At 30.6% G+C, this 17,922-nt stretch overlaps 1 protein-coding gene across 1 annotated transcript in view; it reads right to left on the bottom strand.

Annotated features, from left to right (window-relative positions):
- LOC129971726 (uncharacterized) overlaps positions 1–17,922 on the bottom strand; it is a 109,103-nt gene that overhangs the window by 48,076 nt on the left and 43,105 nt on the right. The window contains exons 12-13 of the mRNA XM_056085703.1: positions 13,105–13,504; positions 9,066–9,158 (exon numbers count right to left, since the gene is read on the bottom strand). Coding sequence (XP_055941678.1) covers positions 9,066–9,158; positions 13,105–13,504 — 493 coding nt within the window. The remainder of the gene's footprint in view (positions 1–9,065; positions 9,159–13,104; positions 13,505–17,922) is intronic.

The raw sequence follows: 17,922 nt of genomic DNA, 5'->3' as shown, positions 1-17,922 counted from the left end.
AATTTAAATCATTGAAAACAGGTTAAAAAAAAACTACTTAAAAAACGATGTACTTAAAACTATAAGCATATACAAAAAATATATAACTAACATAAATATAATTTACTTACAAAAGCATGCGACTAACCTAAAAATAATTTAAATCGTCCGTTGAAAGTGGTTGTCATGGCAACAATCGGAAAACAATGCGCATGCGTGAATTTTCTTCGTCAATTACGGTAACGCAAATACGTGAATTTTTCTACGCCAGTTGGAGTAACGCTATGCATATTATACATTTTTAATTTCCTTTATTCTGTGTTATTTCAATTCAAAAGTACTTGAGATTGAATCTGAAACATTGATTAATTAACAATGTTTAATTTTAAATGCATAAAACATTAAGAAAATAAACAGAATCGTTTGAAATAAGCGGCCAAAAAGCGGCCTCTTTACTGTTGGGAGAAAAAAAATACTGAAGCCTTACTCATTTGGCGGTAGGGAAAATGGAAGATTTTTTTGGCGGAAAAGTTGGCGGTGGGGAAAATGGAAAATTTTAAGTTAAGGAAAGTTAGTTTTTAATTAATAATTAAAATTCTAATTAAAATTTCAAAAAAAGGGACCCCAGGTGCACATTCCCGACCTCTAAGGTATACATGTACCAAATTTGGTAGCTGTATGTTAAATGACCTGGCCTGTAGAGCGCCAACACACACACACACACACACACACACACACACACACACACACACACACACACACACACACACACACACACACACACACACATTGAGCTTTATTATAAGTATAGATTAAGGAAAAAAAATACACTTTTCAAATTACCTAAAAAGCACAATTTATTTATATATGTTAAGTAAAGTTAAGTATAATAGAACTACACGCGACCTCATCGTTTTCGGCAAAATTTTTTATCGAACTTAAAGCTGAAAAATGATGTGTCAGTTAATGTTACTAAAAAGAGTAATTAAATTTAAAAAAAAGATATTGCTACAAATTTTTTTTTACAAATACCACCAATCAATCTTTATATCGCAGCGCATTTAATCGCTAGTTCAGCAGCTGGCTTGCTGTCTAATCCTCCAGTTCTGTTACTTGTCGGCGACTCCGACTACCCTCACACACCACTTCCCTGCAGCTTCAGAGTGTCTGTCTTTTATAGTTCCGGAAGGCGGGGCTAGAATCTTCCAGATCAATCAGGGCGTACCTGGGTGTATCTCGGTTCTTAGTGGATGGATAGTGAAAGTTCTCGAACTTTTCGGTATTATCCATTTAGTCGCCAAACTCGCCAAATTCGCCAAATGGTCACCAAGTTCTGAGGTCATTGACGCGGCACCCGCTCAGTACGCATAGGACAGATCTTACAATGGTTTTTCCCACAATGACACTATTCGTGCCGGGTAGCAAAATTACAGATTTGTAACAATATTTAATGAATTTTAATAAAATGATTTAATTCATAATGATCCGCCTAATCTTTTCTTTTTTACAATTATTAAAAATTTAGCCAGAAGAGGGAAGAAAGTCTTCAACTATGTCTAAGAATTTCGTTGTAATTTAAAATAAACTTGAAGACGCTTTATATTTTTATTAGGCCGCAGTAGCTTGGTGGTAAGGTCTCGTTTACGGAACCTGATTCTACAGTAAGAACTGACGTGTAAGCGGGTCTGGTGCACTTTAAATCCGTCTGGGCCAAATCCCCTCCCGCTGGTGTTGTGCGGAAGTTTGGTGAGGGGATTGCCAGCTCAGGTGTCGTACTCGTCATCTGTCCACAATTCAAAATTACGATGTCTGTCCCAAAAACGCTTTAATGTTGCTTTAAAAAGGGCTGTTAATATAACTAAAATAAGCTTTATATCTATTATAGCTAAATTAACTAAGAGGTTTAATCTTTTTAATTACAGAATCTCTCTACACTTAGTTTCATTCCTGTATTTTCTATTTAAGCGAATTAAATAATATTTATCAATATAACTTATATGAATCAAAGTAAAATGGAAAAATTAACCAGAAGAATAGTTCAGGAAGACACATGTACCCTCCAAGCACATATAGGTTTCTTTGATCATCAGAACTACTTTTTTCACAAGATACACGAAGCTTTTCTGTTGTGTAAACGTGCCTTGCTAACGGCAATGCCGTCGTGGAGGAAGATCACGCAAAAGAAGAAGTAGCTATTCTCTGTGGACCCAGCCCTTAAAGCGATCCATTAGAACGAATTTCGGGAAGTGGCGGTTAATGGCCGCTTTCTGTGCATCAGTCTGAGAAGTGCTTGGAGCAGAGCGGAAAAGCGATCAAATTCAATTTTGTCATTGGTACAGAGACCCTCTCGTTGAAAGGTTCGGGTTGTGTAGTTCCCCTTTCAATCGTAATAACTCTCTCTGAAAAGGTTCGTACGTTGATGGAATATTCTATGCAGGTTCATGTTTTTCCTCTAAAAGGATTTTTTTGTTGTATAAGAGGTGCTGTTTGGGTAAATGAATGTTTTAAGTGAAATTTATGTAATGCTAAAATACTACATTTTTGGAGATTTTAAAATAGGAGTTTAAAGGCAAGATTTAATCAAATTTAAAAAAGTTAGAGCTTTGTATCGTTGTTCAGAATACTGTAAACAGGACTGATTGTTAAATAAATGAATTAAGGAAAGGAATGGGACTTCCGAGCCCACGAGATATTTTGCGGTATTTTGAAGGTTTTTTTTTTTGCTTTCATTATAAAGGCTTTGCAATAGAATTTAATGAAATTAAAATCAAGTAAGGATTGCATTAATTTTAGACCATTATTTTTTGTAAAATTCCTAATTAATTATTATTTGCAAGTTTCATAATATGTTATTTTATAATTCTAAAATATGTGGTACTTTATTATTTAAGAAATGTCCGATTCTGAAATTTAATATTATTTAGATAGTATTAAAAAGCGCTTTATCACTTTTCAAAAAACTATGCAAATTACTTTTAAATTTCTTTTGTACATTTTTCTATACTCGATATACTGAAAATTACTGTTTAGGAAATATTTTCAATTGCAACTCAGTTAAGCAAAATTTGCTTAAATGAATAGTAATTTCAGATTACAGTATACTCCCGAGTATCTGGTCTAATGTGGGGGAAGATCAGGCCGGAGCTCTATGAACTTTTAGGGGATTGTGATGAGCGAGGATAGAACCTGGGACCTTGTGGTTCGCAGTCCAGTAACATGACAAGGAAACAAAAGCATATGCTCGTGTAGCGTAGTTGTTCACTGGCTTATAGGCTATTCACCACAGACTCTCCCTCCAGTGAGTCGGAGGTGAGACGAACGATATGGCGTTGAGTGGTGATGTATTGAGCTGTTGATTGAAATACGCCTGTACCCATTTGAGTAGCGCCAAGCGTTATGGCGAGCGTGTTTTGGATTGCTGCGTCAAGTGAGTCTGACGACTTTGGTTTTCTGTGGGTAGATGGCGTCACACAGCTGTACGAAGGTTGAAAGTTCATCGTTCGAGGTCACCAATAATTAGGGATTGAGATGCGCGAGGATAGAACCTGGGACCTTGTGGTTCGCAGTCCAGTAACATGACCACGATACAAAAGCAATTGCTCAGGTAACGTAGTTGTTAACTGGCTTATAAGCTATTCACCACAGACTCTCCCTCCAGTGAGTCGGAGGTGAGACGAACGAAATGGCGTTGAGTGGGGATGTATTAAGCTGTTGATTCAAATGCGCCTGTACCCATTTGAGTAGCGCCAAGCGTTATGGCGAGCGTGTTTTGGATTGCTGCGTCAAGTGAGTCTGACAACTTTGGTTTCCTGTGGGTAAATGGCGCCACAACAGCTGTACGAAGGTTGAAGGTTCATCGTTCGAGGTCACCAATTTAGGATTGAGATGCCTCTAGAATAGAACCTGGGACCTTCTGGTTCGCAGTCCAGTAACATAACCAGAATACAAAGGCATATGCTCATGTAGCGTAGTTGTTAACTGGATTATATGCTATTCACCACAAATTCATTTCTTTGCCCACAAATATCAAAAGAAAGTTTTAATACCAAAACTCACTGTTATAATACATATTTTCTCACTTCTTACTGAGTAGTCATTCCTCTGTTTACTTCAAGACAAGTAGAATGTGATCGCGGCCCAGTGAATCACAGAAGCAGTTGCCGGTTTTTGCTGTTACACCAATGTCTAGTCGCTGTATAGTGAGTAATTTCACCTCCATAGTCATTGCAACGTTTTTTCGTTTATCACTCATTTTGAAATCTTCACTGTGGTACGCTTAAGAAATACTAAGGATACCCGAAGAACAATTTATGAATACTGTGTGCACTGAGCAGTTATAATTAGAAACAGCGGCGGCAATTGATGTCCACTGCACACTGACGAAATAATGAACAACGAGCAGAAAACTGCTCTTTTCCTGTCACAACTTTTATTTTGCACACGACGCGTAAGAGGATCGTAACAGAAGCCCGCTTCCAATGCCGTGACAATGTTTCTAATGCAAGCCTTGCCTTTCTAATTTAATTACAATGAAAGGAAACTAGGCTGGATAGTACGGAAGCCAGATAATTGCGAACCGGATACTCAGATTATACTGTACTTCTTAAAATTTAGTTTTAACTACTGAAAACTACTCATGTAAAGATTAAATTGAAATGGATGAAAAATGTTTGGTGTTGAAAATTTAGGAAGTAGAAAAGGGACTTCGAGATTAACGTTGACTAAGGGCTTCTGGAAGGTTTAATCCGCCCCTGATTGTAAATAAAAGATACCAATGTTCAAAAGAGAACTATATATTTAATAATTATCCGAGAAATGGGAAACTTGGTGGGGCATCCGAAGAGCAACTTCACCTAGCACGAAAGAACAAACGACACTTGATGACATTGAACACTTGCAAACAACAAAGGGTCCTCTAGAGAGAACGCATATTGGTTCAGGATAAGAAACAGAAAGACACATTACATTTTACAATACAAATTAAATTGTGAAGCATTAAAAATTTATAAAATACATTAAACATAATTCTACGTATTCTACGTAACAGACCATTTAGCTTAAAACGATCGAATTTGGGGATCGAGTTTATTTTAAAAGTGAGAATGTGCACTTTGAAGCAATTTTTAAAATATAAAATTAATTAAAATTTAAGCGAAATTTTCACTTTTCACTATGATTTCCAAAATCATCCAAAATATAAGCGCAGTTTATTTCTACACCATTTTAAAATTGAAACTAACGATAGGGGTCTCCTTCAAACTTTCTTTCTTATTTTCTAATAAATGTACTTATGTATTTTAAATCGTATGCCAATGGTGAATAGCATTTATGAAAGAGCTCATTTGTGTACTATATTTTGCGATTTTTTTGGCGGTTAGTTGTTGAGATACAATTAATACGCAAATGACGGATTAAAAACAAAATTTAACACAGAAATGCAATTATTTTTATAAAATCAGGAACCAAATTTCATAAATTTAAATAATCGCGATATATCGAATTTTTAAGTTATCATCTGTACTATTTGAATAGTCAGATGATTTTGTGAAATAGTCTAGTTTGTATTTTTTGAAAGAGTCAATCCCCTTGATGGAATTGATTCCACATAAATAAAAATCTACACTTTAGATTCTTAATCTGAGCACCAAAGTTTCTCTATCTATTTCTCTTAATTTTATGGTTATTATATTAATTTATATTCAAACAGCCGGACAGAACAGATTACCTCTGAATAAATTTCCTTCAAAATTTGATCGAATGCTACAAATTTAGAGTCGAGAAAAGTTGTTTTAATTGGTAAATTTCATTCAACCATTAAAAAAGTTAGTCAGTTATCTTCTTAACAGACTAACAGACAAAGAGACATCATTCCAAAAATTTATTTTTCTCTCTGCATTCTTTAAAATCTAGAGTCTGAATTATTTTGATGATTGTTAACTTTCTCTTTATTTATTTACTATACAGGAAAGTAAAAATAATTTTTAATAACACAAATTTAATAGTTTAAAGTTTTTTCCTACATTTCGAACATTTCTTTAAAAATATCATTATATAATTTTCAACATATATTTACTTTGGAATAATATTCAAATCTCTCTGATTGTTTCCTCATGTATTTCATTACGTGATTTTCTCCCGTTAAAAGCTAACGTAGAAATATTCTGTAAATTACCTGAGAAATTTACATGAGAAATCAGGAAGTGAAATTACATTACTGCAGAAGACAACGCATAATTTGAATTAGATTACTCAGTCTCTTAAGTTTTTAATGGCACTTTGATGTCGCGAAACTAAGAAATCATTAGACAAACTCCTTTATTATGAGATCATGAACATCAAGTTGTGCATAAGAGATTCAATTTAAATTAAGCACTGCCAATATTTCCTTCGAGCCAATTTGGCGCCAAAGGCCATCGCCAATAATCTAAATATTATTGATTTGAGTTTTCTGAAAAGGAAGCTGTTGATTTTTAGGAAACTTTTTTACCTATAGGGTGAAGAAATATGCATTCATTCATTCAAATGGATGCCTGAATTTGCAGTTTTTGATATATTGTTATTGAGAAATTTTTCAGTTTAATAATTTGTATTTTGGATGCTTTATTCGATGTATTTTGATGCTTGCTGCAAGTATTCGGGGGCAATTTGAAAATCGTAACGTTTTATGCCACTGTTTATCCGGATAAATATAGAATATCAAATTAAAAAATAACTAAAATTCTTAGTACTAAGCATTTTTTTTTTTTGGTGAAATAGGTTTAAAACCAGGAAATAAAGTATCCGTGTATTATAAATTGTTTATTAGTTAAGTTGAAATCGTGGGAATCACCACTCACAGGTTAAATAACGAAAAATGCGATTTTAGAAGTAAAGTAATTAAAGGGAAGTTATCTATCTGGATAAATATAGAATATCAAGTAAACGAATAAAAAATATAATAAATTCTTAGTACTAAACAATTTTTTTTTGGTGAAACCAGTTTAAAGCCAGGAAATAAAGTATTCAAATACTATAAATTGTTTTTTAGTTAACTTTACACCGTATGAATCATTGCTCACAGGTTAAATAATGGGAAGTAAGATTTTGGAAATAAGTAATTAAAGGAAAGTTATCTATCCGGATAAATATAGAATATGAAATAAACAAATAAAAAATATGATAAATTCTTAGTACTAAACAATTTTTTTTTGGTGAAACAAGTTTAAAACCAGGGTATAAAATATTCAAATACTATAAATTGTTTTTTAGTTAACTTTAAACCGTATGAATCATTGCTCACAGGTTAAATAATGGGAAGTAAGATTTTGGAAATAAGTAATTAAAGGAAAGTTATCTATCCGGATAAATATAGAATATGAAATAAACAAATAAAAATGTGATAAATTCTTAGTACTAAGCCTTTTTTTTTTGGTGAAACAAGTTTAAAACCAGGGTATAAAATATTCAAATACTATAAATTGTTTTTTAGTTAATTTTAAACCGTATGAATCATTGCTCACAGGTTAAATAATGGGAAGTAAGATTTTGGAAATAAGTAATTAAAGGAAAGTTATCTATCTGGATAAATATATAATATCATCTAAACAAACAAACAAACAAAATTCTTAGTACTAAACAATTTTTTTTTTGTGAAACAAGTTTAAAACCAGGGTATAAAATATTCAAATACTATAAATTGTTTTTCAGTTAACTTTAAACCGTATGAATCATTGCTCACAGGTTAAATAATGGGAAGTAAGATTTTGGAAATAAGTAAATAAAGGAAAGTTATCTATCTGGATAAATATATAATATCATCTAAACAAACAAACAAACAAAATTCTTAGTACTATACAATTTTTTTTTTGGTGAAACAAGTTTAAAACCAGGGTATAAAATATTCAAATACTATAAATTGTTTTTTAGTTAACTTTAAACCGTATGAATCATTGCTCACAGGTTAAATAATGGGAAGTAAGATTTTGGAAATAAGTAATTAAAGGAAAGTTATCTATCTGGATAAATATATAATATCATCTAAACAAACAAACAAACAAAATTCTTAGTACTAAACAATTTTTTTTTTTGGTGAAACAAGTTTAAAACCAGGGTATAAAATATTCAAATACTATAAATTGTTTTTTAGTTAACTTTAAACCGTATGAATCATTGCTCACAGGTTAAATAATGGGAAGTAAGATTTTGGAAATAAGTAAATAAAGGAAAGTTATCTATCTGGATAAATATATAATATCATCTAAACAAACAAACAAACAAACAAAATTCTTAGTACTAAACAATTTTTTTTTTTGGTGAAACAAGTTTAAAACCAGGGTATAAAATATTCAAATACTATAAATTGTTTTTTAGTTAACTTTAAACCGCATGAATCATTGCTCACAGGTTAAATAATGGGAAGTAAGATTTTGGAAATAAGTAAATAAAGGAAAGTCATCTATCTGGATAAATATATAATATCATCTAATCAAACAAACAAACAAAATTCTAAGTACTATACAATTTTTTTTTGGTGAAACAAGTTTAAAACCAGGGTATAAAATATTCAAATACTATAAATTGTTTTTTAGTTAACTTTAAACCGTATGAATCATTGCTCACAGGTTAAATAACAGGAAATAAGATTTTAGAAATAAGTAAATAAAGGAAAGTTATCTATCTGGATAAATATAGAATATCATCTAAACAAACAAACAAAAACAATTCTTAGTACTAAGCAATTTTTTTGGTGAAACCAGTTTAAAACCAGGAAATAAAGTATTCAAATACTATAAATTGTTTTTTAGTTAACTTTAAACCGTATGAATCATTGCTCACAGGTTAAATAATGGGAAGTAAGATTTTGGAAATAAGTAATTAAATTAAAGTTATCTATCTGGATAAATATAGAATATCCTCTAAACAAACAAACAAAAACAATTCTTAGTACTAAGCAATTTTTTTTTGTGAAAGTTTAAAACCACGAAATAAAGCATTAAAGCTCTACAAATTGTTTTTGAGTGAAGTTAAAACCATATGAATCATTGTTCACTGATTAAATAATGGAAAATAATATTTTGGAAGTAAGTAATTAAAGGAAAGTTTCTTACCTCTCGGTTCCATATGTTGCTTCCAGACAGCAAGTTCGTCCGCGTCTGAAATGTATATCCACGACGAAGCTCTATAGGTTTCAGAATAAACTCCTACGAAAAGGATGAAAAATATTTTATTAAATAAATATAGGATTTTATAAATTGAAGAATAAACTTTAACGAAATAATTAGGAGTTTCTGTATTCAGAATAAACTCCTGCGTAAGGAATGAAAATTATTTCATTAAAAAAAGGGGAGATTTTATTAAAACAACATAGTGACTCTAAAAATGATCCATCATTTCAAATTTACTGCCAAAACTCTTAAGGCGATTCCAGAAAGGAACATGATATTAGACACTAGTACAGTTTCAAATATGATTAAGGTAAGTGGCTACGTTGAAAAGTCGATTTTTTTTGCAAAAGTAACATTTTTTTTTATTTAATATTATTAATGTTTGAACAGGTTTCTTTATAAAGCCTTTAAAATGTTGTTTCTAGGTTTATTGTTTGGGACGTTACACTGGTTTTTGTATTTGATTTTGCAAACATTCTAATGCTATTTTACATTTTTGGATGCTTTTTCTCAAATTTTGGCTTTTCATAGAATTTTCTTACGAAAAATGTCATAAATTAAACTCTAATGCATATTTTTTTGTTCGAATTTGATACAGTCATGTTTCAGTGCGTTTTGTAATACCTGTACTTGAGAATAAGTAATCTGTACATTTAGATATATTTTATAGTTGTTTTAGTGTTTCACAATGTGAAAAAAATTGAAAACTTTGAGTTATTTATCAGTTGAACCCCAATATTTAAAGAATGGATAGAAATACAACTTATTTTTTAGTTCGGGAATTACATAATACATTTCTTAGCTATCTGGAAAATTTTAATCCAATCATTTGATAAATATATAAAGTAGACCATTTTGCTTTATACTTCTTTTTGGTCAAAAAGCCCAATTTTAAAATTAAAAAAAAAAACGTTTATCCCTTATTTGGTATATTTTGGCTTCTTAAATGTTTTTCCAATCTTTTTATGCAGATATTCAAAAATATAACTATTTTCGAACATTTTTTTTAAAAATTCATTTCTTACCTTACCACATACAGCAAGTTATTTTTATTAAAACAAGTTATTTTTAAAGACAAGTAAAAGATTTTGTGCAGTAAAAGTTATTTTAATCTTTAATCTCTCATCTTTTTATCAAGATAAGATTTTATAAATGTAAACAGAAAGCTGTACTAGTTTCCAGTCTCGTTAAAGAACAATAGAAATACAATTAAGAATATCGAAATAATTTACACATTTTTTCAAAAATAATATTTAAAAAAAAAGGAAGAAAAAAAGGAAGAAGTATAAAATCTATCCGGAGACCGAATATATATTAAAAGCAAATCCCGAAAATAAAATCCAAACACAAATAGGCCGTTAAGTAATTCTATTTTCTCCTTTATTAGACTTAAAATAAAGTCTTCGCATTTAGAATATTAATTTGCTAATAAATTTGTCTATGCATGTGAAAGAATAATAAAGAAAAAGACCGAAATAATGAAAGCTTTCAGAAAATCGAATATGTGGTATAAGGATATTCCATTGTGCAGAAAGTCTTTTTAATGAAAAAAAAGTCGCTGTGTGTTTTTAATTTCTTCTTTATTTTATACAAATAAGTTTTACAGTTGAATGCATCGTTCTTTTCATCTAAAATATATATTTAATCTTTCTAGGAAAATCATTAAAATAATGTTGCTGAAGTTTTAAAACAGATTTTTTTTTGTTCCTTTCAGATTTTTAATTAATCATTAATAATTAGGTCAAATAAGTTTTCATTTATCCAATAATAATAGGAAAGCGAATTAGGTCTACTTTAATATAAATTTATTAGCTGTTAAAATTTATTTTAAAAAGTTATTTACTATGTTATCTAATACATTTTATTATTTAAAAAAAATTCCGATTAAACATAATTCTGAGTTATATGATTTGATAAGATGATTAGGAATTCCGGTGGAATTTTAAGAATTTTTCGCCCATACTTATTGAATCTTAATGCCATCTTGTTTATGAATCAATGCGAAGGAATGAAGATAAATAGCTGCCATTTGCAAGTAAAGAACGAAAATGAAACCAGCTTCGCATTTGTCAAGAAGCTGTGATTTATTAAAGGTTTATAATTCAAAGCACTAGGTTGATCTAAAATTGCTAGCGCGGTGCATTACTTAAGATTATAAAATGAAGGTAGTCACTCTGGTAACCAAGAATACTATAATCTTTTATTAAGTTCAGCTATTTGAAGGAAAAAGCACAATTTTCACAGCAATAAGCCTTTATTTTTGTGATACTATAAACGATGAGAAAAAGAAATTTTCCTTTCAGATGTGAAAAAATATGTTTCTTCGTCTTAGATTTGTGTTTCTAAATTGAGGAAGTCATAACGAACATTCTAAGCCTTATTCTACTAATAGTATTTTTATTTATAGAAAAAGCAGCATGCTGCAAACCAGCTGGAATGGCTTCCCCAAATTTTCTTGCATACTATTTATAAACTATAAAAACAAACTATAATAAAAAATGCCGGAGAACGCCTTGTATGACATTAGCATACAGTTATGAAATATTAACTTTTGGCGGAAATTTAGCATTCTCACTGAATCTCTCGTGTCATCCTTGGCGAGTATTTTGGCGATCAATCTCTGGCATGCGATCAAAAGTATGCGAAAATCAAATTTGTACTTTAGACAGGATTTCTCAACCGATTAGGGCAAAAATTTAATACAAAACTGCTCTTGTAGTCATAAAATCCATACCAAATTTGATATATTTAAGTCATTGAATTTTTGAATGATCATGTTTATATGTTTCTGAAATTACAGACAGACTGATAGACAATCAACCCGTTGTTAGATTTAGTTCAAAATTTTATAGATATCTACACTATAGAGGTTAAATCTGTGCACCAAATTTTACCTATTTATCACTATTCATTTTGTAATTATCATGTTAATTTATATTTGAACAACAGATCAGGCAAACTTCTTCTAAAAAGATTTTACTCAAAATTTGAAACAAATGTACACATTAAGTGTAAAGACTGCACATCAAATTTCAATCGTCTTACTAAATAACTAAAAGCGTTGGTGAGTTATCTTTGTCACAAACAGACAGACGGACGGGCGGTGTTCTTCTAACTCATGGAGATCTAAAATGTGGAGATTCTTCAAAATTTTGAATTTTTGGATGATTGTTATATTGTCTCTGTACTACTTATACGATAAAGTAACTAGTGAAGTAGTCTGTCAAAACTTTCTCGCATATTCTCTAATAAGCTTGTCATGCCAGAGAACCCCTTACATGGTATTGGCGTAAAATAGTTAAGAAATATTAATTTTGGCATGAATTTAGCCTAGTTACTATCGTCTTTTTTGGCTAATTATTTGGCGATAAATCCATGGCATATTTTAATAATATCCTAAAATAGAATTTGTGTTTTTCAACCGATTGAAACAAAAATTTGACACAAAACTGTAATTGTAGTTACAAAATACTTTAGGAATCAATTTTTTTCTTCTTTCAAATCTTTCTTTTAAACGATATTTTTTCGTATGATCGATAAATCGCGGAAATCTATATTATTTACAAACGTATATTATTGTGCATATTATTTGCAAATTAACCCTTTAAAGGGCCATTTTTTTCTAGTCATATTATGTTAAAATATTTTTAGGCTTGAAATTAGAATAAGAAAAGGGATTCATTTAGCTTATTAGATAAATTTAATTTGATTGATTCATTAATTTGGTTAATTAATAATTAAGTAACAAATCAAGACACATCATTTTGTCTGAGATAAAGAACTGAAGCCTCTAAGTTTCTGACTTTACTAAAAAAATGTGTCAGAACTTATGCCAACTTACATAATTTCACACAAAGATTGATAAATTTGGTGGGAAGCATACTTCCCACGGTCCTAGAAAGGGTTAAAGAAATTATATGCAATCAATTGTGTATACGAAAGAACGAATTATTCATAGGAAATTCAACAGGAATCTACATACCTGCATCCTCATCCTCATCTGGGTACATTTCCATTTCCAAGGCCATGGCAGCAGGACCCGCACTGGACGAGTCAGAAGACCACGATCTTGGTACATGATAATGACTTCCGGAATATGATGAGCCCGAATATCGTCCATGACCACTGTAACCCATGACTGGATCCCTGTATTCCCTCTGGCGCCACATCATCGGCTGGTGTGAACCATGACCCTCCCAGAATCGTGGATAACCCCTGTCCCAGTCGGGCGGGGCTGATCGGGGAGGTGCGTGGCCCCCACAGTGGGAGCAGAGGGGCGCAGGGGCTCTGCCTCGGAACCAAGGACCCGTTTCTTCATCACTGAGTTTGTTCTCTGGGCTGCGACTTTTAGATCTTGATTTTGAGCGCTCTGCTCGAGAAAACTGTGAAGACATTGAAAACTGTTTAGGAACTTTTAGAGAAAATAATATAAACTATTTTTAGAAAGTAATAAAATTTTTAAATGGTTCATAAAATACATATCTCGAAATGGTCAAAGATATATGTATATATGATATAGAACCAAAACATATGCAGACTGGAGCAGAAACTATTAAATGATGCATATTTGGTGATCCGATATGTTTATAGTTAATGCTGTCTAACACAATGTTGAGTAAAGCAGTTTATTTCTTTCAGATACATGACTTTAAAGAAAATAAAAATCCAAGTTGAACATAATTATTAATATTGAAAATAATAAAAACAGAAACGATAATTCCAATTATTTACCATAAAATGTTATTATAAGTAAGAATAGACATAATAACACTTCAATGTTATTATTTCAAGACTCATTTAATCCGTAATAACAATTCAATATCATCTTAAGAAAATAATTTTGTTTCTATATCATTTTCTATTGAATTTAATGAAAAAAGAACTTTATATGAGAGGAAATAAATAATGCAATATTAATAAATTAATAAACATTATATAATAATGTTAAAAATTAATTATAAATATATTAATATATATAATATATTAATATTAAGGCTAATAAAGTTAATATAAAAATAATTTGCTTATCTTATTATTTTAATAATTTTCATAATGAGATATATAAAACCCCATCACTTATTCAGCTTCGAAATTAGAATAAAATATCAAATAATATATTTTATTATATTAAAAAACAATTTATTCACTTATATTAAATAAAAAAAAAGAAATAGCATCTACTGTAGTGAAAAACAAAATTCATGGCACCACACAGTTTACATCTTAATCAAAACAGTATCAACAGTTTGATAATACTTTCTGGCTTGCATATTTTTTGTATTTTCTTATTTACTCGTTTAGCATTAGCTCACAACATTGCCAATGAATGAAAAAATGTATGATATTGTATGTATAACATTGCCAATGAATGAATGTATAAATGCATGAACCTGTCTGATTTTAATAATTAATTTTTCGAATTGGGTTAAAATATATTCCATCTTGTAAAAAAAGTCAAGCAAAAGTTCGAACAGCTTTTAATTCACCCAATCCCAAGGATTTAAAGCCTTCAGTCAGCATTCAATTTTGGTCGATACAGCATTGAACCTTTTCAGAAAAGCATTTCTCAAAAACAATGATTCTGCTAGGGTTACCAGTCTGCTATTGCCTTTTTCGAAGACATTTTAACAAAGGAAAAAAATAGAAAGGCCCCGATAAATCAGAAATTAAATTAGATTACACAATTCAGTTCTAATGCATTCTCTTTATCAAGAAATTCTTTAGTCAAATTCGAACTACATGAATACTGGAAAAAGGAACCAATGTTAAAATTATTAGCTCAATCAGTATACCTGAGGGATGTTATCTCTAAAAGGTGACTTGATGATTTCCCTATATATTGAATCATTTTTCAAATTATTTCTTGATTTCAATTAATTTTTTTGTAAAATTATCAGTTTCCTAATGGGTTTTGTTACCACTCTGTATTTTAGAGCTATTTTTTTAAATAATCTTTGAGGATTATTCAATTGAAAATAAATAAAAAATCCCTTTTGCAAACAGTATAAATTCATCAAAGAGAGCATTTCCCATACGGTTCCTATTTCTTTTTATTTCTGGACAAGCATTTACGCACACTAAATACACGAATATTTGTGTAGAAAAATTCTACACCATTAATAAATAAAGGAGGAAGAGTGTGCAAGTTTGTTAGTGCTCTCCAAACCAGACCATTTGCCTTAAATGTACCAAATTTGGCACAAATATACTGTGACGATTGGCAACGTGTAGAATGGAGATATTCTTTAAAAAATTAATTATAAATTCTAATTGATTAAAATTAAAGTGAAATTTTGGCTTTTTCCAAGATAACTCCCACATATATTATTGCTCAAAAAATAGATTTTTACACTATTATAAAATTTCAAAGAATTATCTTTTTAATAATATTTATTTAATTGCCTTACAATTTTTTTCTTAAATTGTGAGAATTCGTTAAGAGATTTTTTTCCCATAATCTTTAACAACAGAATTCTTTGATGCAACGAAACTGAAACTCTTTTCAAATATTTAGTCACGTGATTTTCTGTCATCCTTGGAATTAGTAGAATCTGGAGGACAGATTCTACTAATTAACTGAGCAATTTGCATGACGAATCTGAAAGTGAAATTACATTACCACAAAGACATTAGAATGAATTAGATTATCCACAAGCTCAAAGTTCTAAAAGGCCTTTGATGGCCTTTAAAACATGAAGTTTATGGAGCTGGTCTCTATATACACAGTAAGTAGAGCATATATATATGATACGGCTTTAATAACTGCCATAATTTGGTACTTAAAAATACTTTGGTGCGTAAATTAGAACATCAGTTAATGTATATGTCTTGATGGAATTTAAACCCAACCAGTAATTCCGTCCGACCAGATGGTCGTCAAAAGCGGCTAATACGCAGTAAAAGTATTGAATATCAAAAGATTCTGAAAGAAACATATTTTGGGAAAATAATATCTTGGTGGGAAACCATCAAGGACGGGAATTCGTGCACATCTGAATGACAGTTTTTCAATTCTTTCCCTTTGTATATTTCATATAAGAGAAAATAAAAATAAAAAGAAATGGTTTTACTTAATAATTTCACTACAATATAAAAATGTTATAAATTTTAAAATTCATAAAATGTTATAAAATCATGAAATTTTACTATTTTTCATTCTTATGCGTTTAATAATAAAGAAAATATTGACTAAAGATTACATGATGAGCTAAAAATACATAAATTAAAGGAACTGTCTGAAGAACATTATAAATTTCAAAGTAACCTGGAAAAATTATATTTTCTTTCATATAGCTAAAAGCCTTGAAGGTTTTGGTATGAATATCGCATATCAAATATTCTATCATGAAATGAAATATCAATAATACATGTTGGTCCCAATATTACTGAAAACGCCCCTTCAATTCATTTTCGATTTCCAGGATTCTGTTTGCAACAGAAAGATTTTTCATTTATTATGAATGCATTTTCAGCTAGAAAAAGTACATTCTGATCTGCCATATTTCGACGATCGCGTCGTGGATTTCGACAAATATTTCATATCATAAATATGAACAGAATTCCTTCTCAGGATTTTTCAGGAAAGATTTTTCAGATCCTGATAAAACTGGGGTAGAATGAATCCTAAACACACCCACGCATTTCATTTTATCGTATATGTAAGCAATTGTAGTTTAGTTAAACTATTTCAGCTTCTGTATCCTACAGTTATGCGAAGATTGTTTTGGTTTGATTTATGTAAAGGATATTTTGGTCTTTGGTTACCTTCAAGATATTTTTCACAAATTGACAATAAAGATAAATAACTATCTGTTATTTTCTTTATAACTTTTATATCTATTAGTTATTTATAAGTGGTTTTTAAATTATTGTAATTTATCCCTGCAGTATCAATTTTTACTAAAATAACAGATATGTATTCTATTAGATATCTTTTTTGGTGATCGAAATAATTTGCTTTTCATATAAGAAATCTCTTTATAAACATTGCAACGAATGTTGATACAGATTTTAACAAAATGTATATTGTTACAAAATTTTTCTTCTACAAATACCGCCAATCAATCGTAATAATGCAGCGCATTTAATCGCTAGTTCAGCAGCTTGCTTGCTGTCTAATCCTCTAATCCTGTTACTTGTCGGCTACTCCGACTACTCTCTCACACGACTTCCCTACAGCTTCAGAGTGCCTGTCTTTTATAATTCCGAGAGGCGGGACTAGAATCTTCCATACCAATCAGGACGTACCTGGGTGTATCTCGGGTCTTAGCGGATGGATCGTGAAAGTTCTCGAACTTTCCAGTATCATCCATTTAGTCGCCAAACTCGCCAAATTAGTCGCCAAATGGTCGCCAAGCTCTGAGGTTATTGACGCAGCACCCGCTCAGCATGCACAGGACCGATCTTACAACGGTCTTTCTTACGATGACACTAGTCGTGCTGGGAAGCAAAATTACAGGTTTGTAACAATATAGTCTGGATATTTTCTGTTGGCAGATGAGTATTGGTGGATTTATATTTTTTATGGACCTATGCAATGTATATTACGAGGTCTGTTTTACTTTTTCGTATACGTAGTATAAAGAAAGTATAGTAATTGTCAAAAAAATTCTAATTCGAGATTGTGGCGAATCTTCACGTTTCAGACTTTTCTGACTTCAAAAAATACATTTCTGGAAAATGTCTGCCTGTTTGTGACAAAGATAATTCACAAAAGATAATTTGAACTAGACAGTGGAAATTTAGTACACGGTCTATACATCAAATTTCAGATTTCTGTCAGATTTTGAGTAGAATCTTC

The sequence above is a fragment of the Argiope bruennichi genome, chromosome 6 (genome assembly GCF_947563725.1).
Source record: "Argiope bruennichi chromosome 6, qqArgBrue1.1, whole genome shotgun sequence".
In the NCBI taxonomy this organism is placed as follows: Eukaryota; Metazoa; Arthropoda; class Arachnida; order Araneae; family Araneidae; genus Argiope; species Argiope bruennichi.
The sequence above is the reverse complement of the archived record's forward strand: the minus strand, read 5'-3'. Positions and strand labels throughout refer to the sequence as shown.